General features: G+C 45.5%; 2 protein-coding genes and 1 long non-coding RNA gene across 6 annotated transcripts in view; 1 reads left to right on the top strand and 2 right to left on the bottom strand.

The window, feature by feature from the left end:
• Positions 1-242: 242 nt before the first annotated feature.
• Positions 243-18,243, bottom strand: ENDOV (endonuclease V). 2 transcript variants are annotated; one of them, XM_083427982.1, is made up of 9 exons: positions 17,981-18,108; positions 16,321-16,492; positions 15,641-15,775; positions 14,388-14,427; positions 13,392-13,504; positions 12,393-12,461; positions 11,755-11,883; positions 4,924-4,994; positions 243-1,327 (listed from the first exon to the last, which is right to left on the bottom strand). In XM_083427982.1, exons 1-9 carry the CDS (start codon positions 18,040-18,042, stop codon positions 1,297-1,299), a joined length of 822 nt encoding a protein of 273 aa, XP_083284108.1. In that variant the 5' UTR covers positions 18,043-18,108; the 3' UTR covers positions 243-1,296. The 2 variants fall into 2 exon arrangements, with proteins under 2 accessions (XP_083284108.1, XP_083284107.1); XM_083427981.1 differs by having other exon boundaries at positions 464-1,327; positions 4,924-5,082; positions 17,981-18,243.
• LOC310671768 lies at positions 5,980-11,747 on the top strand. The gene is made up of 3 exons (XR_014508168.1): positions 5,980-9,157; positions 9,223-10,159; positions 10,206-11,747. It is a non-coding gene; the product is annotated as an uncharacterized lncRNA (long non-coding RNA).
• Positions 18,244-19,908: 1,665 nt separating the features above from the next.
• LOC310671364 (E3 ubiquitin-protein ligase RNF213-like) overlaps positions 19,909-27,478 on the bottom strand; it is a 90,049-nt gene continuing 82,479 nt past the window's right edge. For all 3 annotated transcript variants that reach the window (XM_083427138.1, XM_083427137.1, XM_083427136.1), the window contains 8 exons: positions 26,880-26,963; positions 25,160-25,340; positions 24,827-25,028; positions 24,621-24,698; positions 23,705-23,902; positions 22,484-22,573; positions 22,205-22,383; positions 19,909-22,067 (listed from right to left, as the gene is read on the bottom strand). In XM_083427138.1, the coding sequence (XP_083283264.1) occupies positions 21,914-22,067; positions 22,205-22,383; positions 22,484-22,573; positions 23,705-23,902; positions 24,621-24,698; positions 24,827-25,028; positions 25,160-25,340; positions 26,880-26,963 (1,166 nt within the window). In that variant the 3' untranslated portion in view covers positions 19,909-21,913. The remainder of the gene's footprint in view (positions 22,068-22,204; positions 22,384-22,483; positions 22,574-23,704; positions 23,903-24,620; positions 24,699-24,826; positions 25,029-25,159; positions 25,341-26,879; positions 26,964-27,478) is intronic.

Genomic DNA, 27,478 nt, shown 5'->3' with positions numbered 1-27,478 from the left:
GGGAGAGGAGAGAAAGAGAGAGAACACTGCCCAAATGAGTTGAGCCATATTGCTTGGCTAAACTCACAGCCTTTAATGGAAACCCTTCCCTTGGAATTCCCATTCCTTGCCGTATTATTTCCCCATTAGCAGCCCTACACAGTCTGGTTTCTTGCTGTAGAATCGAGCACAGGTTCTCGGACGCCTCCTTGTTGGCAAACCGCACATGTGTGTGTGTGGGGGGGGGGAAATACAACCGTTCAGAGATTACCAACAAAGGTTTATTTTTGGCACTTTGAAGATCTCAAATATGACTAAGATCTTACAAACAGAAGCAATGCTTTCCTCCTGACCTGCGTGTGGCTGTGTCAGAAAAGACAGACAGGCACAGGTGATGCTCTTGGATGCCCACTCCTCAGTTTCCACTCCTTTCACAGCAGGAGTTGGGGCTTCTCTAAACAACGCTCTCTAAATGTCTAGACAACGCTCTCTAAATGTGTGCATAGAAAAACGTAATATATGGACTTGCCCAAATTTTTATTGAGAGCAACTGGGGTAGAATGCAGTTTCCCAATCAAGGGCTGAACTAGAGGCGATGCAAGTTGTGTGAATGCAATTTGCCCGCAGGGAAGAGGGTGCAGCCTCAAGACCATGAGGAGGAAGGGGACTTGAACTCTGTTGTGGTTCCGAGAAGACCTGGTTCTCCTATATAACTATTTACATTTCTATTAGTGCCAGTGGGAACCTGAGGATAATCACAACTAGGTTTGCTGTTTGTTCTGATTTAGCACCGAAGAGTGCGTTTTTCAGGGGAAAGCTGCAGGACAAAGGTCAAGTGCAAAACTGCTTTCTAGGCACAGGAGAAGTGGAAGTGTAAACAAGCCCTTCCTCTGAAATGCAAATAGCAGCTTTGGGGAAGAGGTGAAACTCTGGTAGGCAAGGAAAGAGTTCACTTCACTCCCAGGGTCCCCACAAATGCTATTCCCATTGCCCCGACAAACGGATTTGAACTTTTACCTGTTCCCATTGCAGTAGTGCTGTGTACATTTTCTTCTTTGTGCAACTAACACTGCATATAGTCCGGGCTCTGGTAACCAACAGAGTTTTTCCTGCTGCAAAAGGAGAGAAGCAGCCCCGAGATTGCCCCAGCTGTACGACTGGGGGATCAGGGCCACGATGTTGGTGGCACTGAAGCTCCATTGTTCCTTCTGCTGAACATCTGCACAGGGAAGTCAACAGAAGTCACAGAGCAGCTGGGAGTTCGTTGTGTCACTTGTCCCGGACAAAGAGGTTTCAAAGAACGTCCTCAATGCTGCATTAATGTTCAGAGTCTGTGTCTTCACTTATCCTAGAGAGGAGAGGAGGTATTAAAAAGAGGGGGAAAGAACGAACATTTCCATGGCTGCCAAACAAATTAGAGTTTTGTGTGTTTTTTTAAAAAAATCTCATCAACAGCCTTGCTGTTAGCTAATTAATTAGCCAATTTGTGTAACATTTTCAGTATCTCAACAAAAGCCACTATTTGGAGATTACTTATTGAAAGGAACAGTTCCTACAGTCACAGGTTTCTGTATTTGTAGGCGGCTGCTGTGATACCTGGAGGAACAGAAGCGGCAATCCTCAGCTCATTTACTTTCTAGTAAAGCCCCTCAAAATACAATAGGACTTCTCAGTCAAAGTGCGCTGGCTTGCTAAAGAAAAGTGCCCTAAACACCAACCTCCACTTGGGTGGGGTGGGGGGTGGGACTCAGGCCTTGCAACTTGGCACAACTCATACTAGACAAGGAGTGGCTAAGCTATGCCCTGCAGGCTGTAGGCTGCCCTGCCCCCTCACAAAACTCGCCACCACAAAGTTGTAATTTTTTTTTAAAGCATTATTTATTTTCTCTATGCGTGCATGAGTCCCCCACTATGAGTCCATGACTGCAAATGTTTTTTTGTGGGTCCCCTCTCAATGCGCCCATCTTTTAAAATGGTGGCGGGCATTTGCGGCCCTCTAGGCCTCTCTAGCTATCCCTCAGAACTCTACTTCTCCCTTGTCCTGCTTTGTACTCCAGCTAAAATAAATACTAGAACTCTGTTAGTATCTCTTCCTTGTCTGGATGGGGATAGAAAAGGTGTGTGTGTGTGTAGAAACAAGCCTAATGCACCAGGGTAAAATTTATATTTCCTCATTTTTCTCTCAATTCCAACCTATCACAGGGATACGGATGGCCCTTGGAAAGTTGCCCAGAAGTGAATGTGGCCCTCAGGCTGAAAAATGTTCCTCAACCCTGTTTAAACACACACACATTACTCTTGAGAGTCCCCTGCTTTGATGCCAAAAGTTTTTTTGCAGACCCCACAACTTGCCACATTCGACCCTGCCAATATATAGCTTTTAATTTTGAAAAACACACACACACAATGAAGGACGTTTTCCCTTACTGGCCTCCTGCTGCGACACCATGATCTAAAAAGCTTTTTGTGATTCCCCAGGACACTGCGCCCTCCCCACCCCCACCCCTACTTGTCCTTCAATAAAAAATTAATTTGTTTTTTCCTGAACTGAATAATCAATAATGAATGATAAGGCATGATTTAAGACATCGTGGAATAGTTGACGGTAAAGGCTCTCGGAAGGCAGCCTTGAGAACTGCAGGCCTCGCTTGTGGCCTTTTGCATTTAAGCCATTCCCACTTCTGAGACATAGCCTCCACAAGATCAGCTATAGGGCAGTGTGCCTTTGGTGGTGGGTGTCCCCAACATATCAGAATTGTGCAGAACAGAAGCCCTGGAACTGCATACCCACACCCTCCCTGGCACTAGAGAAATAAGGGCCTAAGCAGAGATGGCACGCAATATTTTTCTTGGTTGGAACAGGATTTCCATCGCGAACGTGTGCTGCTGCCCAGCTCTGCCCCTGCACTGTGAGCCTTGTTGGAAACCTATGACCAGGGCAAACAGCAGCAAGAGGTGAAATTCAAGGCATCAAAATAGCTTGTACCTCTGGGAAGGTGTGGGCAGAATAAGCACCTACATCAGAGTGTCTTTCCCTTTTTAGGCTAGAATGTGTAAAAGGAGCATAAAACGAAAAGCACCGAGGAATCTATGAACTGGGGGTTGAGGGAATCCACCTCTCATATACCTTTCCTGAATCTAGACGAGATCAAGCACAGCGCCATTCAGGGGTTACAGTGAGCAATGCAAACCTGTTAAAAACTTGCAGCCCTGGTAAACACTCCCAGCACATGCACACACAACTATCATAAAAAGCAGGCGCAGCATGGGACAGGAGGGCACAAGAGTCTTGGCCTGGGGCAGCGCACGCTGGGGGCGTATCCTGCACTCAGCACCCCTTGAGCTGAACAGAGACAACAACAGCTGGGATGGTGGCAGATGGTTCTCAAACCCCAGTGCTCTGAATGAAGGCAGAATCCTGCATGCATCAGGCTCTAAAGGGTAAGAGGGCAATTTGCTAGCTCTCTGCAGAGGGACTTGGCCTGCCTCATCTTCACCTCTTCCATTATCCCACCTTTGGATAAATGCTAATAGCCTGTCAGGGGGCTGACACTTGCACTCACTTAAAACACCTATCACTCCCTCCCTGCCAGGATTACGATCCCTGCTCCTCCAAGAGCTTCAGCCTGAAGGCAACTGTCAGATTACGGAGGGGAAGCATCTTCAAAACAGCTTCCCTGGCTGCCTTTAACCTCTAAGGCAGGGCTTGCGTATTATGAATGGAGGTGGTCCCAGGGTCAGTAGACATTCTAGGCTGAAAATGAGTCTAGGGGCTGAAAATGAAGCCACTACAGATAACAGGCAGGTCATAAGTGCAGTGAAAGGACAATAATAAGTACAGCATAAAAAAAATGGATTCTGGCTTATTATTTGGACATAGCATCACATTTGGATTGCAGATCTGGAATGAAGCAGAAATGAACTGGAACGAAAGAAGGGTTTGGAGCAGAGTGGCAAACAGGGCCAGACCAAAACATTTTGCCGCCTGATCCACAGCACCTAATCTGCCCCTCCCCACCATGCTCGGTCAAATGCTTTTTAAAAGTTCTGCTCCACCATTCAGAGATTAATCCCTTTCCTCATCAACTATCCTCCTAAACTCCACCCTCCCCCTCCGAGCAGAGCAGATCTGCCCTGGCTGCAAGCTGGAGTGACGTGGGTCAGTTTGTAGGAGCAAAACATCACCTGGGTGACTGCGGATTTAACACAGCATAGAAGATGCAGCAGTCTCAATGCCCAGAGCAGCCAGAGTCCTACAACTCTGAACTGGAATGGGCAACCTCCAGGCTTGTGGGATCAACTTGGGTTTCGTTACAAGAACCAACTGAAACTGGGTTCACCAGGGAACAGGTTAGCGCAGAGCACATGCTCAGCCCAAGAATTGGTTTTCACAGTGCCAGAAACTGAGCTACACAATCCTGTCACACAAAAGTCCACTTGGGGGTTTCTCCCCAAGCTTTCTTCATCTTCTCAGTAGCCTAACTCATAAGGGCAGGTTGTGCGAAGCATTTTTGCTGTTGCGATTGTGGAACAAGTGGGAATTGGGAAAGAAACTGTTGGTAAATCTACTGCAGAGCACCCAGAAGTCTACCTTCTGCCCACCCCATCCGTTTCACAGGACTTGCATTTTTCTGCACTACCACCGCTGGCTTCTGTTGCATTTGCTCAAAGGCCAGCAAATCCTCTGTGACCTTCTGAAGGCAAATGCGAACCAAAAGCATTTCTGCCATGCCCAGCCACGTGATTCCCCAGAGGACACACAGCGCAACACGGTGCTTTGCTGGAAATAGCCTGCTCCCGGAGGCTGTGTGGGCCCTGCGGTCATTTCACCTTGCCAAGTTACCCTAGCTGTCCCTTTAATGCCATTACCGAAGAGCATTAAAAAAGCAGATTGCCCAAAGGGGATGCGCGGCCACGCATCCCACCCACATCGCCCACACCTACCTCTCTGGCTGAGGTGATGCAGAGACGGCTTCCAAATGTTTCCGGATGTACTCTCTGGATCTTATGTCGGCCTGGAATCAGGGCAGAAAACAGAACCGGGGGGGGGGGGGAGACACAGTTTGTTTTGGCTGGCTGATGTCTGCGGTTGTATCTGAGGAGCTTGTGGTGGGACGAGAGGGAATAAATAACACCTAATGAACAAGGAAGAAGAAACGCCCAAAGCCCAGTCCTGCCCATGCTTAGGCCAACCATCTGAGGAACATTTTCTGGACTGACCTCTCACCCAACAATTCACCACAAAGCCTCCATATTAATTCCAGGCTGCGCTCCAATCTAGCTCAAGTAATTAGGCAGCAAAACACATCCCTGGCACCCGTCTATGGCCATGAGTGCCATTTTATTATTATTATTTTACAGAACAGGCATTGAAATCAAGGAACAAATCCAGAGGTCTTGTAGAAGGGTCAGGCTACTTAGCCTTGGCTGTCTCCACTCTGGAAGCCATCTTTCTCATTGTCACTTCTGACCTGACCCCTTCTAAAAGTTAAAATGATGGGGATTTGACCATCTGCACACACAGAATGCAGAAGACCCTGATGTTGGGAAAGATGGAGGGCACAAGGAGAAGGCGACGACAGAGGACGAGATGGTTTGATGGTGTTCTCGAAGCTACCAGCATGAATTTGACCAAACTGCGGGAGGCAGTGGAAGACAGAAGTGCCTGGCGTGCTCTGGTCCATGGGGTCACGAAGAGTCGGACACGACTAAACAACAACAATACACAGAATGTACTCTGCAGGCATGAGCTGCTGTGAGCCTTCCCTAATCCATGTCTTGATTCAATGGGAAGTGCCTTCTGAATAACTTGGAGAAAACGGTCTGCTATACCTATGACTTGTTCAGCAGGTTAGAGATTTCCCAAAGGAGGTTCAAGCAGTTACTTCTAGGCTATGAATATATTGTATGTGAGCATGTGCATGTATGTAAGTGAGAGTTTTTTACTGATTCGCCAGCTCAAACAGCAGGTGTGCCTGCAATCTATGAAAAAACTTATAGATTGCTTACTCAGAAAAATATTTAAGTGCCGTATACAATAAAACAATTGTCAATAATTACAGCAATGCTTTTAAAAACAAATATACCTGACAGCGAGACCAGGGCTGCAACGGGATCATAAGCTTTCCTCATTGGAAAGGTTTAGGAACCCCTGAGGTCCAATAAACCTCCAAGGGCGAACCATCTGAATGGGCTCACCACCCTTGCGGGGAAAATTGCTGCCACTAACTCAGAGCTCACCAGATGGTAGACAATAAAGACGTCCCACAACCCGCCCTTCCCAATTTCTGACCACTTCTCACACCACTTGGGGCAAAGACTTGGTGTGTTTGACCAGCAGTCATTTGGGATAGTCCCAATGGGGGTGAAGGATTTATCATTTCCTGTGGCTGGTCAGCCAGGATTCAGAACAGATCTCACCAGGCCACCCTCTGAATTGCCATTGGCCTTTGCCAGGGCTTAGATGTGCCTATTGTAACTTGCATGATACAGCTCAGACTCTCCCTGCCATGCCTACAGAGTTATCTGAGGAAGGTCTCATTTCGTGCCATGAGCCAGCAGAAGGCCTGGGGCACAATATACCCCATGTGTGCCCTAGATCTCCCAAGCTTGCATGTTATAAACTGAATCCATGGAAGCAGCAAGGGAAGAGCTCAATTTGCAATGCTTAGGCCTGATGTACAAGCCAATACCAGTTTCACCATCTTCCAGGCTTCCCAAATATCACAGAATAATCTGCCTCCCCAACCCCTATCACTTGGGATTGAGTTTCTACAGCACTCCGCAGGACAAAGTTGGTTTGCCCGTATTTGGAAAGGTTAACTTTCTTTTTGTTGTTGTTAACCACTGGTTTTCGTTAACTATTTCAAACCAATACATGGTATTCAGCCGTCGTCCTTCTTCTCCCCCAAACATAGTGCAGCTGCTCCTATTAAAGCGTCCCTGGTAGAGTCTCCCTCCTGGGGGTCCCCAGCAGCCAGGTTCCTTGCCCTCTGCAGAGACGGCTCCTCCTGTCCCCCAGCTAGGCATCTTTCCCTCTCCTCCATGTAGCTACACAGTTGTCCTGCACACCCTCAAGCCTCTTCTCTTTTGCCCAAGGCAAAGCTGGCCCCCCCACTTTCACTGGGGAATGCTAAAAATGAAGATTTCCTCTTCTCCCCCTATAACTGGCTAATATTCTTTAATACTACTGCAGCTCAACTAATGCCTTTGAAGAGAGAGAAGCTTACATGTGTACACAGAGGCAGCGTTAGTCTTTGTATGCAATGGGAACTGTGGTCAAAGATGACATGGCTGATTGTATCAGGCCCTCAGCCCAATTGCTTCTTAGGTCTCACTGTTCCATTAGAGTTTGTCAGGTCCATACTGAGACAGGATGCCTGTACATTTAATAAGAGTTAGATTAAGAGGCACAAGTAGGGGGATTTTGCAAGGTGCTGCTTTTCAATGCCTGCCGGCTACCAGCATCCCTCACCATTGGGAAGGTTCATTAGGACAAACTTTGAGACTCCTTCTCCTACACTTTTCTACCAAAATTAGTTCCCATCATCCAGCTCCATACCAGATTTCCCTTCGAGACAAGGGAATCTAGATGGCTCAAACAAGTAAGCTGTGTTATATGCTACAGTAGAAGCTAAAAGCTGCCCTATTCTTCCAAAATAAATCCATCCATTTGGAGTGAAAATGAAAAATGGCTCTAGGTGGAACTGCTTCACTGCAGGAATTTCTCTCATCTTACACCCAGCTGACAAATAACTCTGCTTCTTTGATTAAAAAGTTGGCTTTGCAATGAAATTCATGACCAGGGACTTCCAGTCCCTAGTGGTCCAAATGGGTTCATAACCAGGGGATTTAAATACATTCCAGTATATTTCAATAGAACCTGGGGCATTTCATTTCTAGTTTATCAAGTGTTACACTAACTGGTAGCAGCATCAAGAGCTACCTTCATTTCACTTTTGGTAGCCTGGGTTTGGGAGACACTCCCAAAGCAAGTTTATCTGATGCATCATTAAGTGTCCTTTTATATTGCAAAAAAGTCTTGCCAGTCTTCACTCCTAGCACTGTGCTAAGAGTCAGCTTAACCCGGCTTATTAAACCAAGAGGCTAATCAATAAGATGGATCATGTTGCCTTAATAATCCCCCCAGATCACACCTATTTTTGGAATAGACTAGCTGCAGCAGCAGCATTAGGGGCTGGAGGTTATGCCGGGAGTATTTTGGGAAGAGATTTGGGCATATCAGCCCCCGCGGGGCATGGTTGGAGACTGTGGAGCATGGAAGTTCTGTTGCTACTGGACTGGAATCTGTTTCATTCCAGTGCTGGGAAGCATGGAAAGAAGGGCCTAAAATTACACAGCAAGCTTTCCTCTTGCCCTTTTTTGGACTGGGGACTTTCTCCTGTGTAGTAGTGAGAGAAGGGGCAGGGGTGAAGCAGCCCACCATGACTAGAGGGTTGTGAAATGTGGGGCACGCTGCAGCAATCAAACAGAAACACTGGAGCAGTTTTTCTTTTCAAATATACATTGGAATGAGCTCCATTCTCAAGCGCACACAAAACCTTGGATCACTGAACACTTGGTGACTTGGAAACGCAAACCGATCGCACAGAAAGGCCTTGTGTTTGTGCTGATGTGGTGCAGCACAAGCATTTTTCTCTCTCCCTCTCGTTCCCTCCCTCTGATGCTTGAACTATTATGGCTTCTTAGGCAATGCTGTAGCCAATAAATGATGAGCATGTGCATGTTTGTGCGAAGCAACCACAGATTAAGAGGGAGCCCCAACTACACACACTCCACTGACTAAGAAACGTTCCCTGTGGTTTTGGTAGCTGGGCCCTGATACAGAGAAGGGAAAAGCCGCTTCTTCTGAACTTTTTCCTCCCTTGCAGTCAGCAAAGGCACAGGCTATTGGCATGTCTGATTGCCCACGCACCACTCTACAATCTCCCGCTGATCAAGTGCAGCCTCCAGGTTAAGAAAGGTGGTCTAGCACTGCCACCTTCTGGCTGTATTCTCAACTGGTAGCTTCTGCAGACCCTCTTGCAGGGTCCTGAGCCAGAGGCAGCACCGCAGTCTGGTGATGTGTGCAATGCCGCTAGAGCTATTCAGCCAGCCAGCGCACAGCCTCTCAAAGGGGCTGCAGCTGGCAACGCATTTCCATGTCAAGAAAAGGGAGGTCTTGCGCACAGCCTCTCAAAGGGGCTGCAGCTGGCAACGCATTTCCATGTCAAGAAAAGGGAGGTCTTAAGAAGGAGGTGGACAATTTAGCCTACTCCTTTTATCCTCGTGTTCGCCATTTAAGTCTGCTGATGTGCAGGTTTGCCAGTTATTTGTGGGCAATCTCCACCTGCATCGTAGGCAGTAGTATATCATGCAGTGATATCAAATCCTGCACTCCAGGAACACCCAGGCGTGAAATTCGGATGGGAGACTTCATCCACCTATAGTTGGGCACCCTATAATTTTCTCAGTAAAAGCAAATTGACAGAGGGGTGACAGGAGAAAATGTTATTGGCTAGGACAGTGGTGTCCAAACTTTTTTCAAAGAGGGCCAGATTTGATGAAGTGAAGGTCCGTGAGGGCCAACCAAAGCGTCAACCAAAGTTGTTGAGTTTTTTTAGCATTGAAGGAATGAAGTTGCTGAGCTTTTTTATGATTTTTACCTCATAGTTGCTGAGGTTTTTTTAGGATTAAAGTTGCTGAGCTTTTTTAGGATTTTTACCTCATAGTTGTTGAGTTTTTTTAGAATTGAAGTTGTTGACGTTTTCTTGGGATTTTACCCCAGGAAGTAAACTGCCACAGGGGCCAGATTGAACCAACCCGCGAGCCGGATTAGGCCCCTGAAACGGACTTTGGACATGCCTGGGCTAGGATATCTGCAAAAATCTTAACTATCCAGTGCATTCCTAAAAGGGGAACATCTCTTGGGAATGGTGTTTCATGATTTGCTAAGCAGTTATGGATGGAGCCAGCCCAAAAGCAATTCCTAGTAAACAAATCCCATAATAAAAAGCAGCCTGCTAAAAGGGCATGCACATATATGCTTGGAAAGCAGAAGGAACAGCCAGTGTGATGGATCTGCCCAGAGTGCTGGATCTGGCTCATGTCATATGTAATGCATGCATGGGCATGGCTTAGCTAAAATGGCCTCACAAAACAAAATGGAGAGCATTGGTAGGTCCAATTCGGCTTGCCTCACAAAACAAAATGGAGAGCATTGGTAGGTCCAATTCGGCTTGTGGGGTGGCGATTCCCCACCTTGGAGGTTGTGAAGGAATTGAGCCTTGCTTTTATGAAATGCTGTATACTATCTCGTACATCCATTTGGGGATTAGAAGGTGAACTTGTGCAGCCTGACAGGAGAAAATGAAGATATAAAATGGGGGCAGGTAAACAAAGCTTTGGGTTTTTATTAAGCATTTAGAATACAGTGGTACCTCGGGTTAAGAACTTAATTCGTTCCGGAGGTCCGTTCTTAACCTGAAACTGTTCTTAACCTGAGGTACTACTTTAGCTATTGGGGCCTCCCGCTGCCACCGCGCGATTTCTGTTCTCATCCTGAGGTAAAGTTCTTAACCTGAGGTACTACTTCCAAGTTAGCGGAGTCTGTAACCCAAAGCGTTTGTAACCCAAGGTACCACTATAGTTTGGAGGTGGGAAGACCAAGGTGGGTCTCAGTGTGATAAGAAAAGGCTTTGTGAGAATAAGTGAGAACCAGCTTTAGTGCATGTAATGAGAGAAGAGGAAAAGAGGATCAGAGGATCACATTTTAATCTATTTTGATATTTTGCTCCATTGGGGAATATATTGCTTTTCTGTAACTTTTCCTTGCAATACCTTTTCTTTAAAACACCATATTTTTTCCATCCAATCTTAGTCATTTCCTTTTGCTTTTTCATAAACCGGGGGGGGGGGGGTGTCTAAGCTGATTGCAAACACCCTCCTACCTGGGAGCCATAAACTTTGCACTACCTTGAGAAGTTTCAGGGAGACCCCGGGGGAGAGTTTAAGCCTGATTTAAGGCAGCCTTGTAAGTTTAAGGCAGTCTTGTAAAAAAAGATAGAAAGAAAAAGTTCCCCTACTTTACCTGGTGTTTACCAGCAAGTTATTTAAAAGGGAAGAATCGGCTGAGCAGAGGATTACACTCTGTGTTAGCCAGGAAGACCCTCCCCTTAGTTGGCACAGGGCCCAGACGCTGGCTAGCTGGAAGGTGGCCAGCGGCCATGACAGGTGTAATTTGCTGGCGGTCACATGCCGGGAGTTGGCAGGGCAGTAGTCAGCAGTGGATGAGGCCAGAGCTAAAAGTGGTCCATAACAACAACAACAATTTTATAATTTATCCCCCCCCCATCTGGCTGGGTTGCCATGCCACTCCTTGTGTCTGCCACCCCATCCCTCTCTGTCTCTCTGCTAATCCTGCTAAAGAAGAGACAGATTGCTCTTGCCCAAGTTCTGAGTGCTTTGGCAATTTAGGCCAAAACCAGCAGGTTACCTCCCCCTGTCATGGAGGACAGATCTTCGATGGCTATCACCAGCCAAGATACCTAAACTGAAGGCTCCACATATAGAGGACATATGCAACCTCAGAATACAAGACGCTGAGGACAAACAACAGGACGATGGTCATCGCCATGTTTGCAACCTTCTAGCAGCCATCAGGTCAGCCACCACTGGAAGCGCTAGCCTACAACTGACATGACAAATTGGCAAATCAGCTGGTCCCTTGGCCTGAGGCTGCCAGCACCACTCTTCCACCTGAAATCCTGTTCTCACCTGCCGGATGGGCTCAGGAATCCGATACCTGCAGCAGGAGTGCACTAACTGCACAGCGGACAGAAGGCTCATTTTGTGGCCCACAGAGACGTACACAGGTTTGGTGCTCTTGGCGTAGCTGCGCAAAGCCTAGGGCAGATTTAAAAACAAATGAACAAAAGATGGCATAAGTGACAATGAGCTGGGAGCAAAAGCCAGAGCAACTGGAGCCAGTTCAGAGCTCATTGTTGCCAGATGGAGGAGGAGCATAATAATAATAATAATAATAATAATAATAATAATAATAATAATAATAATAGTTGTATTATCTATGCCCTACTCATGGCTGGGTTTTATTTGCTTCCAGCAAAATACTTTTAAAAAATAATAAAACATCAAACATAAAAAACTTCCTGATACAGGGCTGCCTTCAGATGTCTTCTAAAAGTTGTGTAGTTCTTTATCTCCTTGACGTCTGATGGGAGGGCGTTCCACAGGGAGGGTGCCACTACCATGAAGGCCCTCTGCCTGGTTCAAGTACAGGCAAAGGATCCACCAGGGCCTACTCCCCATCTACTTCATGACGCCCTTGGCAGGGGCTCAGTGCTTCCAACTCTGCTCACTATCAATAGTGCTCCTCTCTGCACCCCAGTACTTACCATACCCAAGATTTTCCCTGAAGTACTCAATAGGGGGAATGTGTCTCCTCCTGCCTGAAGGTCTTGGATCTAGAATACAATAGGTTTGCTGCAGCTGAAACGAGTTATAAACTTGATCAACGTGAGGTGACTTCCTAGAATTCCTCCTGCTTTAAGAGGTTGGGATCCAACAACCTAATACCCCCCCACCCCTACACATACATACAAACAAGCCACACTGCAAGCAACTGAACGCAAGCAACCAAGCTTAGGACCCCATATCTCTTGCCTTATCAATAAAAATAAATATATACATAAACGAAGGACCTACCCACGTGATGGTGAGACACAAATCCCTACACTAACAATAGGTAACAGAACGAAAGAACAATACCCCCATTTCTCTCCCCACCTCTTCCTTCCCCCCACCCCCAACTGCAAGATGTCTATGACAAAATTGTCTCTCACTAAATGTAAATGAACTGTGAAAAAGACTATGAATGGAAAGAGGTTGGGATCACACTTGTCAGGCATTTCCTTTGCTAGTATCTGTTCAGTCCTGCAGCTCTGTACAGCAAGTCCCTGAAGGAAGTATCTGGGGCAGGAGTAGCTTGGGTGGAATTCTCTCTTGCAGGGATCACGCCACGCAAAGAGGAGTGACTTCCCTTTTGGGGCCACTTCACTGTGCGTAAAACGCATTACACTTACCCATAAGACCATTCTCAGGTGCATGCAACAAATGCATGTCTATGCACAAACATGTCAGGAATCCAAGATTGGCTGTGGTTCCCTGACACAATGCATGTAGGTCAATGCATCCATTCTAATGGAATACACACACACACACACACACACACACAGAGACGTACATAGTTGGAACTGCAACTGCAGTGCAGGGAAACCAGCAAAATCTTCTACAATTCCTACAAGAGGCTCACTTGATGTACGATTCATAGAAAGCTTCCTTACACTGAGCCAGAGAATTGGAACATGAGCTCAGAATCGCTATCCCGGACTTACCTGTTCCTTGTGCAGCTCGTCATTGGCCAGACCATCAACCTGCAGGAGGTTTTTGGCTACACCAATGCAGGGGAGGCCTGTGAGCACACCGAGATGGCAGGCAATGCCGAAGCCTGCCAAAGGAAAAGTGGGAAGAAGACGCTGAAGCAAAGAAGGCAGGGAGAGAGCTTTCCGACTTGCTGTGGGTCTCTTTATGACGTTGCGAGACCCAAACTGCCAAAGGAAAGCTAAAGCATGCCAGAAGAGGCAAGCCTACAAATTTTTGCAAGGAGCTGGACCCAGGGTCAGGGGCAGCATCAACAGGGTACCCGTGGAGGCCCCCACCCAGTTGTGGGGCTGGTGCTCCACTCCCATCTTGCTGCTGCTCCTTCACCTGCTCTCAAGCATGTAAGCAGTGATAAGAGCAGCCTTTGGGTCCAGACTCCAGAGGGAGAGAGTGAGTGAGGGGACAGTAGCAAGGAATGTCATGTGAGAAAGACACATGAGAGCAGAAGCAGCAAAGCAGGCTGGGACTGCACAATCATTTGGGCCTACTAAAGTTATTCATGCCTAACTGCTACCTATTGAGACACTCTGACATGTGACTCATTCTCCTTATAAGTAGCAGCCATTTTCTGTGTTCTCAGTAAGATTTCAGTCAGAGTCAGTCTGCCTCAGTTGTGAGCTGAGTTAGTATGTAATTTCAGTCAAACTGTTTATGAAGAAGTTTATTTTAACTCAGTAAAGTTCTTATTCTTTCACTTAAAAACTCTGCATTATTAACTTACGCTGCGCGTCAAGGAAGTGGTCTGCCCGCTTTGAGTGGGGTGTTTGTGTGAGAGAGGGTGTAAACTGAGGGTGTCTTTTCCAAGGGCACTGTAAAAGATGGGAGCAGGTGCTGGAGAGAAGCTCCCCATGCTGGCATCTCTAGAATTCCCAGGCGCAACAACAGACCAACCAAATATGGAAGGGAAATCCGATTGTTGCTAGACTAAAAAGCCAATTCAAGAGTCTTACCTCTGTGGTGGAGAATGCCATTTCCATCTACGAGCAGGACCTAGAAAAGCCACAAAGAGGGACATGAGTGACAGGTGATGTAGGGTGTTTGCAATAACTGAAGGTGTGTGAGAGAGAATGCACCCACATATTCACACCATCTTTCCCCAATGAGATGAGCTGCAATCACAGAGTCATACCCCAGGAATGCCTCATTGAGGATGTAGAGCTGAGGGGTAGGAAGTGAGCAATGTACACAATTCCTTCACCTCAAGTTCAGAAGGAACATGTGGCAGAGTGCCTGTTCCTCAGGCCTCGCCATCCTTTTGGTTCCAAATATTCCTCTCCAGTCTTACCTCTTTTGTGAGGGAATTCCTGTAGCAGTTGTGGATGACTCCACATAGGCTGTTTTAGAGATCCCGTGGATCCCTTCGGCATGCGCTCAGAGATGCAGCAGCTCCTTGCTTCCCTGCACATGCTTCTACGGGAAGTGTAGCAGGAGAAATGTGCTGAGCAGGTAAACAGACAGGTGTGGGTGGCAGTGGCACCTGGCTGGCTACTGCTACATCACTCAGATCTAGCAAAGCTCACTTAAGTCCCACTGATTTCACTGCGTTGATTGCAAAAGCATGATTAAGTCTGGATCCAAGTTATTATTCTTACTTGTTGCTAAAAGCAACTTGTTTTTTTTTTTTTAAAAAAAGATTACAACTCAGCAATATAAAAGGAAACTTAACCAAATATTAAAACAGGAGCACGTAAAATCAAGACAGAGAGCAACAGACTAAATCAGGAGCAATAATCCTGATTTAGCAATTTGCATTCATTTATAGATGCTGTATAAATAAGCATAGGTGGCATCCCTCTTTTTTTGCACAGATGCCTTGTGGGGCTGGTAGCCTGGTGAGCTCTCCTGTGAAGCAGATGTTGGCACTAAACTGTTATGCAGAAAAGATGTCCTTAGTAGCAATTTCCTACAAAGGAAAGAGAAAAGCAGCCGCTGATACCAATAGGGAACCTTCCACGTTCAGAACCAGTATGCTACCTGCTTAGAAGACGTTTCAGCATGTAAGCAATATAAAAATTAATTGGCATGATGATGATGATGATGATAGAATATCAGCTTCTGGGGAGCCACAGTAGGAGAGGGCTGTTGTTTTCTAGCCCTACTTGTGAGCTCGTTGGAGGGATCTGGTTGGCCACTGCAGGAAAGAAAATATCCTGGACTAGATGGACTCTTGGTCTGATTGAGCAGAGGGCGGGAAATATCACACCTGGGGCCTGAGACCAGGCTCTTTTTCCTCTAGCCGCTGCAGGGCCTCCACAAGAAAAGGGACTTCTCTGAAGGCCAGGAAACCTGCCACGTATGGGGCATTCACAGCTACCATGCAACAGTCTTCATACAGGACCTAAAAAGATCAAGGGAGAATGCAGAGTGAAATATTTCCTTGTGGAGTAACTCACTCAGCAGAATGAGCAAGAGTGGCTGACCACATTCTCAAGCAAGTGAAGTTTCTGCCAAATTATGATCGCTTGATCACCATAGGCCAGACATAGGCAAACTCGGCCCTCCAGATGTTTTCGGAGTACAACTCCCATCATTCCAAGCTAACAGGACCAGTAGTCAGGGATGATGGGAACTGTAATTCCAAAACATCTGCAGGGCTGAGTTTGCCTATGTCTGGCCTATAGTGATCAAGCGATCATAATTTGGCAGAAACTCCTCAAACTCACATGTCTTGTTGAATTACCCCTGAACTGCTGCCATAATCTTATCCTCAGCCTTTCAATGCTTGGAAACAAACAGAACTACTAATTTAAAGTTACTCAGGCAGCAACTAAGAATACTGTAACATTTGACATTTATTATCCTTTCTATGCCAGCTCTACCAGAACTCGAAGAGCCCTTCTTTCTGTTGTCAACTTTAGAACCTGGGAGATCTATGATGGTTACCTCAAGGTCTGGGTAGCTGAGCACCACCAGTGAAGCACAGGCACTTGTGTCATCTCCTTTGATGTAAGACAGGTCCACTCCTCCAACTCTCTCCAGTCCAGCAAAGGAGGGGTTGCTTTGCCACTCTTGGGTGTCCTGGTCAATTACATCTGCCTTCAGCTGTGCTTGATCACTATGAAACATAGTAGAACTAGGTAGCATCTGTTTCCAGCACCAGAACAGGCCAGGAACAGGCAATTTTCAATGTGTTGGAAGAGTATGATAGAAGCATAATTGCTCAGTTATCCCTTGATTGCCTCTGGTTCAAAGGTTCTGCAGGTTTTTGTAGCCTTTTGAAATCCTGCACAATCTGTTTAACCCTGAGATAGTGGAGGGACAGTAAATGTATACACCAACGATGCCTCCACCATACAAATTAGCTCTTTTTAAAAAACTCAAACATCTTCTCTGTCTCCAGACTAATAAGAATATACAGTACAGGAGACCTTTGTTGGCCCAGAATGCTTATGAAACCAACTCATTTTGCTTCAGCATGTGTCTTTCCATAAATACAGGAACATCTCTCTTCAACCCGCGCAAACAAATTAAGGCCTAAAGGATACCTTTATCTTTTAATTGTGTGGGAGGGAGATGGTGGGAGACAGTGGTCTGCTTTTGTTGCTTTCCATCTCAGGGATTGAATATTGACATTTGGAACAACACATAAGCAGACAAACCATTCTGCTTTCAAATATATATATATATCCATACCTTTCACTGTAAATTTACTATCTGGAGTCAATCCTTCAAAGTTTCTCCACCCGCTGTCTCACCAGTGACCCTGCAAAGCCAAATTCAGGGCTGGGCTTTGGCGCTCCAATGCTGCTGTACTCCAATTCCCATCAACCCCCAGCCAGTACAGCCAATTGCTAGGCTTGATGGGAGTTGTAATCCAGCCCAAAGGTATCAGATTTAGGAAAGCTGGCAAGATTTTAGGTAACCTGAACTTTTTGCCCTACGTAGTGTTGTGAAACACAGCGGTCCAAACCCAACCAACTTCTTTTGGTAAGGTTTATCAGGCACCTTGTAACTTTTATTCAGCCCAACAGCAGGAGGCACTAATCCTGCAATCGTAAATTCATTTGCCTGGGGAATCAGACCAATTTAAGTCAGTGGGTCCTGCTGCTAATGAGACACGTGTAGGACTGCACTGCAGGAGTGGGCTGTTTATTGACCAGCAAAGATAGCGCTAAGGCTCAAATCCTAAACAGGCTCGCTCGGAATCGATGGCGCTGGCTTCCCAGTAAACCAACCAGCTTCTGGTCGCGCTGTTAAGGTTTTTACTCCTCGGGGCGAGAAGGTGCTTTGTTGCTGCTAGGCTCCCAAACGCAACGGTCCCTTGAGGCACTGCAGCGTTAGGAAAGGCATTTTATAACCATGCAAAAGGGAGCTAAAAACGACGTGCGCGTGAGCAGTCCGGGTGGCGCGCTCGTCGCCGGGGGACAATTAGGTAAGCCTGTGAAACAGCAAGGACTGCAGCAGTAAGCCCAGGAGGTGGCGCACGAGCGAGCCGCAGCCTCAGCCGCCCGGAAAGCACAATGCAAATCCCGCAGCCCCCAGCGATAGCGCGCTCCCGCTTGCCGCCTTGGAAGACAGACTTGGCGTCTCCGCTGCAGTTTACCGTTCCCAGGCGCGCAACGTCTCCTCCGCCACCCGCGCCTCGGATCCAGCCCTGTCCGCCATTCCAGCCGGACCTCCCGCCTTACTACTTCCTGGGCTGCTCCTGCACTAATCACGCCCCCACCGAGCGGATCCAAGGGCGCTCGCTCTCCTTGCACTGCGGTTCAGTGATGGAAAGGAGCGCACGCGTCCCGGGATAGGGAAAGGCGCGCCTTAGGGTTGGAAAGGGCAAGTTCTGCTGATTGGGTTGCCACCTTTGTTGTGGAAAAATACATACAGGGCATGGCAAGGAGATTGGGTGGGGGTCCCCCCCCCCCCCCGCTGAAGTGACTTCAAAGCAGTGCCGGATTTATGTAGAAGCTAAACAAGGTATAGCTTGGGGCCCCACAAAAATTTAAAGGGAAAAAACCCCCTAAATTTACATTTCCAAAACATAAAAAACAAAATAAAACCCACATCCAGCAACAGCGTTTTGTGTTGTGTAGCTCCTATGATGTAATTAATGGGCCCCGCCTGCTCCCTAAAGTATCACTGGTTTGCTCATTTCTTTATATAGGGTGCCTACATTCTGCATGGGCTGGTTGCATGGCAAAACAGTGGTACCTCTGGTTACAGACTCTGCTAACCCAGAAATAGTACCTTGGGTTAAGAACTTTGCTTCAGGATGAGAACGGAAATCGCGTGGCAGTGGGAGGCCCCATTAGCTAAAGTGGTACCTCAGGTTAGGAAGTTTCAGGTTAAGAACGGACCTCCGGAACGAATTAAGTTCTTAACCAGAGGTACCACTGTATGTGCAAATGGCTCTAGATGCCTATTAGGTCCATCAATTACCCTATAGCATAAATTCAACACACAAAAACAGCAACAATTTGTTGACAAAGGGCAGCTGGACATATAAAGGGCCCCATTACCTTTCAGTAGCTTAGGGCCTCATCAAACCTAAATCTGGCCCTGCTTCAAAGCAACCCATTACAATCTATTGCAGCCTAACAGGATTGCCCCTCTGGAATTCCTGTCCGCCACACACAAATTTGTAACACTGTCTATGCCCAGAGCTTCTGTTGTAAAAATATTGAACTTCTCCTTTCCCTTGCAGAAGGTGCATGCAAGGAGCCCATATAGAGATCGCTGAGGTTCCCTATTGGTCGGAGAATGAACAGAGACCAACCAAAGATAGGATAAAGCAAAGCGGCTAGTAAGCCTGATCTTTATTGTCAGGAAAATGAGCTGTTAAAACAGGGTCCTCGCTCGTAAAAGTGTAGGGTGGAGAACCCCTACAAAAGGAAACACATACATAGTTCTCATTGCATACTTCCTACAGGGAAAGTAGCAGTTCAATATTTTTACACTTCCCAGACTGAGCCAGGGCGGATGGGAGCGGGAAGTCTAACTGGAAGGCTGCAGGTTCCCCACCACTATGCTAGACGCAGCAATATGAAATTTATTTCCAAAAGATGCTTGATCATTCTAGAAACTATCCGTTGAATATCTGGAGCAACTGCAAAAACCCTATACATGAAGAAAGATGGCAATGATAAGCCTTAGCACTGCACAACAAGCAAAGCACCCATCATTATAATCTTGCCTTGCCTTTCAAACCCAGCTCCAAAATGAATGAACCTTTAGGTCACCGAATATATAGTTTTCATGCTGAGCAGATAATCAGCTGATAATGTATTGAAGAGATGTCCCTCTTCTGTGTAGAAAAGCATCTCAGACCTACCGTATTGATTAATAATTGGGAAACGCTTATGCTGATTTGCTTTTGAATTGCAAGTTTATAGAAAACCTCACCCCTGCCAACCCAAGAAATAATGGTGTAAGTAGAGATCTGTAAGTAATGCTGTAAGTAACAAAGGAACACAATCAACTTTCCAGACTGAATTCATCATGATAGCAAAATTTCAGGACAGTTAAACACAATACAAGTCTTGTGTAGCCATTTTTTATTAAAAGGGGGGGGGAATACAAAATAATTTTTAAACATTTGTTGGTTATGGTCCCCCAACTCAGTATACTCGTAAACAAAGCCACAGTTTACTGTTTCGCCAGTACAGTGCTAATTTTATTACAGCCAAATGCATCATCCACAAGGAGAATAATGGATTTTGTTCCTTCACTGTGTCCTGTCCCTTGTATTCTTGTTTGGAAATAGAGCAAGTGTAAGCAACTCAGCCCCAGAGTCAGAACTTTCTAGTAATAAGGTAACTACTTAAATAACAATCAGTTGGGTCAGCAGTGACTCATAAACTGTATTTAGGACCCAGTGTAGATTATCAATAGATTATGCGTGCTGAACAGGTCAAGTTTAGGGAAGTTATGCAGATGGCCAGAAATGCAAGTACTCAGAATATGTGAAATGAGCTTTTGATAGCCCTTTAAGAAAAAGTTCAGTGAAGCACATGTGGGTATGATTACCTATTAAGAACCCTGTTATTTATAAAGCACATAAAATTTAAAGCACCAACAGAACTTGGCTAGTATCATTTATAGCAGTGGCAGATACTACTTTACTTTCACCCTGAGAAATTCCTCCCAAAAATATTTTGGGTTGTCGTTGTCATCCGCCTGTCGAGACAAGAATATTTTGGGAAAGATGCTTAAAAATCCACATGAATACAGTTCAACAGAAATTTGAAAAAGTTCCTTCAATTAATGGTGCACCAGTTCACACAGGAGTAAGTGGTATTTTCTTCCTCCTTCAAGAAATCTTAATCACTTCCACAGAATCTCCTCCTTTTGTTGTTTTAATGAGGCACAGCATCTCAAGCTGCTAAATGTGCTGTATATAGCTGACAGTTTAAACATAACATTATTTAAATGAAATAAAATAGCTATCTTATTTTTGAAAGCATCCTAGTTGGTCCAATAAATTCAACACTGTTTCCTTCATGAAGCTGATCAGAGAAATGTGCTTGAGCTATTTTTCGGCCCAAACAGAAATTAAGACGGCATAGTTAATCATGATCACAGTTGCAAATTTAACATCAGCAGCAAATCAGTTGTTATATTCAAAGCACTAACATCAACTAGAATATCTAAGTCGTTGAGGTCAAAGAAAGGAAAACCAAGTTTATGCATACAAGGGTCCAGCTGCGAAACAAGCAGATTTTGACACTCATGTGACTATGAAGAAGGCTGCCTAAGTGAGTGAATATACCTATTCACAATGGCCAACAACAGGCAGGTTACGCAACCTTGACTGGCTGCATCTTGTGTAGGCAGTGACGTCAAGCTAGTTCTGACTCTGTGCTTGCTGAATGGCTTTAAGAAAGCCACCTGGAAAACTTCCTTGACCAAGCTTTGACAATTTTTGTTTGGGTGCCCTGATCCAAAGACTAACAGACACACCATGACAAAATAAAAGTTACAAACAAACGATGCCCCTAATAGTAGAGAAGGCAGCTTTGGTAGCACTTAGGAAGACTAAGAAAAAACCTGAGGGAAAGAGGATTGGTTCCTTGTATCTTGCCGACCTGAGTGACTTAAGGGGGAAGAGACATCCCACAGAAAGGGGACACACAGCCCCTGCTCTATAGCCCCATACTGACCATTTATATCTTGGTTTTTTTAAGGACCTGTGTTGCTAGCCACTAAACTTGCCACTGAAAAGGTCTTTTTGCCTTCCTCTGAATGTGGCTTGCATCTTTCGGCTTGTGCTCTACTGGGGGATAAATAGCATTTTTATTTTGGCTTCTATGGCTTAAATTAAGATTTACACATTATAGTTTATTCTTAATATCGCGCAGCGACACTTTCCATTAGGAACTCCTTCAGCAATGAAAGGGGTTTTTTTTTATCCAAAAGGTGCTTTTCGTTTTTGCTATGTGCAAGAAAAGCAGCACCTAAATCCAGTGCTTTGCTCTCCAGGATTTTTTTCTCTCTCCAGAAAGTGGCTTGGCCAAGAAGAGAGGAAGCATCACAGTGTCTGCATTTAACCAAGCCTTCGGTCTCGTTTAAGAGCGGCAGCCACTTTCCAGGCAGCGATACAGTGGGAGAGCAGGATCTCTTCTGGGAATGTATCCTCTAGTTCTTCTGGTATGTTGCTCCCTTTCGTTTCAAGGTATGGAACAAGTGTGTCTTTAAGGCTGGGAAAGAGAGAAAGAGAGTGAGCACAAAGTATAATCAGCTATTCTGCAGTACATGGCACTGTTCACGAGCACAAAAAGAGCTACATTCAGGTGATGAAGAAAATATGCAAAGATTGGGCTTGACAGGCTCTTACCTCCACGTGGGACTGAACACCTCCTGAGCTTTGGGATGTTTGAGCTTCAGGATGATCATTTCGTGCAACTCTTGGAGGAAGGACTCCAGCCCAGCCTGCATAAGGAAGGCATTGAGGAGTTTTGTGTTCTCTGGAGTGAGCTCCTCTTTATAGGATTCGCTGACCTCTGCGAAGGGATCCTGGGAAGAAACACACAACAGCATCGTTAGGGGAAGAAGGGAGAACAAGAGCACAGAACATCAAGTTATCTCATCCTCCCCACCCCTTTCAGATTCCTACCTTTTTCATATGCAGCAGCTGTTCAGATTTATGGCTTGAAAGGAGCTGCCACAGTGCAATAATGTGCTTTAGGTGACATCGGCTCAGCACCTGTAAGAAACACACAAATGTTTGACCGTTTTTAAGTTTACTATAATTCAGAACTAGGTATACAACAGCTATGAAGATGGACATAGCTAAACATTCCTTTAGAAGAAATGCAAATATATTTTTAAAGTTGTTTTTCCATTAATAATGTTTAGTAGAAGGTGGTTGTTTTACTGATGATTTGTAATTATTTTACTGACGATTTGCTAATTATTTTGCATGATTTATGTTGCAATTGTGATGTTCTACTATGTTATTATTTATCTATGTAAGCCGCTTCATCACTCGTGTGAGTGAAAAGCAGCAAAGAAATAAAATAAATGAAATGAATATATACATTCTGTTACACGTATATTCTCTAGAGACAATAAATTTGCAACCAGCAACATCCTTTTTCTTTAAAAATAGCTTTAAGTTTCTGTTTTCACTGAAACTCATCCTAAAGTGCCCAAGAGTTTATTGTTATTCAACTCTTGTGTATACACAACTGACTTTTTATCTGTATCAAGTTAAACTGAAACCAGCATCCCCTTCTGTGACATTTTAACACCCCTTGAAGCAGCAGAATGTCTTGGACCAGTAAGGTGCTAGGACTTACTTTTTGCCCTGTGCTTTCCAGGCACAGGCCTGAGCTTTAAAGCACTGTATCTGAATGCTCTCTTTCTCACCCCGGAGCTTTCCCCCACGAAAACCTGCTCTTTAAAGCTGAAGCGCAACTAATGGCAATTCTGCTGCAATTCAGAGCAGGTGGAGCTTTAATGCGAGGACCATGCCTGGAAAGCATGGCGTGTGGATAAATCATTAGGCTGTGTGGTAGTTTTAGGTTCTTGCAAAAAACGGTTTGACTGAAAACTTGCAATAGCAAAAAGATGTTCTTTTTAAAAGTCAGAAACAGCCAAAATAAAGGGACTTAAATCATAAGCTGGAAGACAACAGTTGCATTGTGCTTTCTCCAATGGACAGTATAATTGTGGGGATGGTCCCCCATTCCATCTCAAAAGGAAGGCCAAAAGTGAATGGAACTTGGACCTCTGGAAAAAAATGGGTGGAGAGAGCACCTCCTTTAGCTTGGGGGCATGTAAGACAGTCATCGCGTTCAGCCTAGTCTACTTTCCTCTTTTCCCCTGCACTCACCTTCATCACGTGGTCATTTATCTGATGGCCCATTTGCAGGATATTTTCAACATACTTAGACAAAGACATATCTGGGTCTCCTCCAGCCACAGCTAGGAATCCTAAGGTTATTTCGGTGACAGACAGAGATTCACAGATGTCACTGTAGGATAGCAGCTCCCCACTGATCATGCCAATTGTGGAATTTGGCAGAGAGCTCTGTAATTCAAGGGAATGAAAGCCAGTCAACGCCCATCATTCAGCACAGATTGTTGCAAACACTGCAGTCAGTCTCTATATAGTCCACTCCTTTTCTCTGCAATGATTCTTCCACATTATAGAAGCTGTTTGCCAGGCCCTGACTTGGACAGCAAACTGGGCACACACCTACAAGGAAGTGTCCCAATGAATTCCAAAGTGCTACCAATGTACTTGCTGCCTTGTGGGACATCTTGGGAGGCTAAGGAGTAAACCCTACACAAATCCGCAGTGGAGTCCTTAAGATGGTTGGATGGCATCTTATCCACCCTCCTTCCAACAATACCAGCAGCCAATCTGGTGCCCAATGAACCACATCAGCGAGGCCAAGCGTGGGGTCTTGTCCTCTGGGCAATACACAGAGTTGTTTGACCTCCATACACACTACCTAGGCTTGCACCTGGAGAGGGTCACTTCAGTGCTACTATCACAGCAAAAACAATGCAGTTACAAGTTACTGGTCTTTACAGCCACAGCAGGCGCTGTGATTCTCCAGTGGTTTAATTTCACCCCTGCAATGCACTCCATTATCTCTCGAGACAGAAGGATGCCAACAAAAACCAAGCAAGCACAGAATCAGGCACTGTGCAGCAAGAAGCTAATCCTAATTATAACAAAACTTTACTGAAATGCAATCAGCCACTTTTTGTATTCTTTCTCTCCCATCTCTGAAGCTCACCTGGCTCAGCTTGGTTCTGATATCACTGAAGAGATGCTCATAATTTTGGTCATGCCTGTATACCAGAGTGGGTATGCCCTAGTGAGAAAGAGAGAAAAAATATGCCAGTGAGCAGGCCTTTGCAATAATGCTCTCTAACCTGAAAAATGGATCTCACAAGGCACCAGGAAAGCTACGTGGCAGCATTAAGCTTCTATGATACATACTGTCAATGTGATTAAAGGCTTTCCCTGTAGGAATCTGCTAGTAATTTGCTGCTCAATTTTTTCCAGTTCCAGTTCCTGGAGGGCTTCTCCTCCTTTCTCCACGCTGTATTGGCAGTTGGACAGGATCAATGGGATCAAGTCCCTCCCCACCTCGTAAGTGATCACATGTAGATCCGTCACTTCGGCAGGGCTGACTGAGTATCTGTTGAGATGGGGAGGGAGAACACAAGAGAATGAGAAATCTTGCTCTACGGCTGATTTGGCACCAGATAAGGCTATCTGTCACCCTGCAGGAAGTAGTGGGGATTCTAGCACATACGCACGCAGGCATACCTTTCGGCATCTGTTGTATATTTTTCTACGGCGTAGACAAAGTCATTGTGTAGGCCAATGAGATAACTGGCCAAGGCAGTGGAACAGAGGCCTAGACCATGTCGGCGAGGCAGAAGGATCTCAAAGTCACTATTCAGAGTGAGGTCAGAAGCACAATAATCTTTGGGGAGTTTAATTTCACCTGCATTTGGACCAGAAAACATTAGTGAGTGACCAGGTTTCTAATTATCTCTTGTTCATTACCAAGAAGATAGAAGAAGAGGAGTTTGGACTTGATATCCTGCCTTTCACTCCCCTTAAGGAGTCTCAAAGCGGTCAACAATCTCCTTTCCCTTCATCCCCCACAAAAAACACTCTGAGGTGAGTGGGACTGAGAGACTTCAGAGCAGTGTGACTAGCCCAAAGTCACCCGGCAGCTGCATGTGGAGGAGTGGAGACGTGAACCCGGTTCACCAGATTATGAGTCCACCACTCTTAACCACTACACCACGCTGGCTCATTTTAAGTATGCCTCAGCACCTCGACTCCCACATTCTTGTTCTGTCTTAGAAAGTGGTGAACTAAGCAAACCTGTTGGAAAGCAGGGCAAAGATCACCTTCAGCATGTTCACAAGGAATGACTCCAAACAGTTAAGCAAAGAGAAATGCACACTCCATAAAATGAAAATGCCATTCAAGGGGTGTCCACTAATATGGCCATTACAGAGCCCTGACTGAAGATGTTTCGTGCCTGAAGTGCTGGGAAACCAACTGGTAAAGACATCAGAGTCAGCCATCAGCATTGATTAACATTAATGAAGGATCAGAATCTCCACTCAGAATTACATGAGTATATCTCAAGCTCTCTCTCTCCACACACACTTTTTGAACTTGCCAGCTATGGTGGGGAAATTTGCAACTTAAATGCAGTTTCCTCTCCCTGTGATCAAAGAAAACTTCTCCATTAGATGATCAAGCCTATTAGAGATTCCACTAAGCCTTCCATGTACTATCCTGAGCTGCCCAAGCCGATCCTTTTGGTTCAGATCAGTCTAAGTCACTCCACTCCTAGTTAGCTTGACCTCCACCTCCTTCCCCCAGTGTTCCCTCCCTTAGTTCCATATCCATTGTTTTTATATATTGCATATTTAGGTCTCCAAGAGAGGCACATAATACATAAACCAACCATCACCATTAAGACTTCCATCTTCCTGGGTTGATGACAAAGCAGCTGTTAATATAAATCCAGGGTGTCTGACTTCCAAGCACTCATAATGGATAGACCCAATGATTGCTACCACCCCTGCGTCCAAAGGCCAGAGAAACACGATCCATCCCTCTTTCCCTTCTATTGTTCTGGAATAGGTAATGCCTTCAGCTTGGTACCTCTCTTTTTAGTTCTCACATAACACTGGGTCCCTCCTATCTATTGCCACTTAAATATAATCTCAAAGTTGCCAATCCAACCCATTCTTGTAATAAACTGCACAGTCCTTTGCTCTAAACTCAAATGTCCTATGTTATGTTCTACTAGTTCACCCTGTCCTATGTTAAGGGTGGGTGGGGGAGTACTGTAAAAGGAGAGACTGCTAAATGGAACAACCTTTTTAGACTCTTTTCAGGATACAAGACTAGAGAGTGTTTCTTCCAGCATTAAAGACCCAAGTTACCATTAGATGGCACCAGGTGACCTCACAATCTTACTATTTTTCTAGAGTAATGGTGTAAACTCGCCACTCACCACTGGTTTCCAAGGAAGATCTCAGTTTGTTCCAAACAGTCAGAAATATCTTCACTCTGTTTGTCATAAGGCACCTCTTGCCTTCTGGAGAATGCAAGAAACAAACAGCATGTGACATATGCAAGATTGCAAAGTTCTGCATGTCTTTCTAAGGGAGTTATTGCCCAAGTAAGTTTTGGTTCAGGAAGTTAGAATGCAAGAGCAGCCTAGCTGAAGCAGACCAAAGGTCTGCCTAAACCAGTACCCATAGCTGCCAGCCACATGTTTCTGTGAAGCCCCAGGCATGGCACAAAGTCAACACCCTTTCCGATGTTTATATATAGTTTTTGGTTTCAGGCAACCCCGTGTCACTAAGATGCCTAATTTTCAGGTAGACCTATCCTCTATGAATGCCATCGTTCAAAGCCATCTAAGCTAGTGTCCACCATTGTACGTTGTTGCACTGAATCCCCAAATTAATTGTGATGAAATACTGCTACAAATATAAGCAAGTTCTATCTCCTGGTCAAATGCTAGCTTCCCACTGCTAAAATGGATCATAATCCAGGTTGTGTTAAACACTTCTGGATCACAATGATTTCAATGGCAGAAATTTAAGC

The sequence above is a fragment of the Podarcis tiliguerta genome (assembly GCF_965153285.1).
Source record: "Podarcis tiliguerta genome assembly, chromosome: 2".
In the NCBI taxonomy this organism is placed as follows: domain Eukaryota; kingdom Metazoa; phylum Chordata; class Lepidosauria; order Squamata; family Lacertidae; genus Podarcis; species Podarcis tiliguerta.
This window is presented reverse-complemented; position numbering and strand designations above follow the sequence as displayed.

Coding starts and splice junctions, on each gene's coding strand:
- ENDOV (XM_083427981.1), bottom strand. CDS start 18,042: ATGGCGGACAGGGCTGGATCCGAGGCGCGGGTGGCGGAGGAGACGTTG. Junction 15,776..16,320: donor TCAGCTACCCAGACCTTGAG/GTAACCATCATA, acceptor TGATCTTTTTAG/GTCCTGTATGAAGACTGTTG. Junction 11,884..12,392: donor CAGGGAAAATCTTGGGTATG/GTAAGTACTGGG, acceptor AATCTGCCCTAG/GCTTTGCGCAGCTACGCCAA.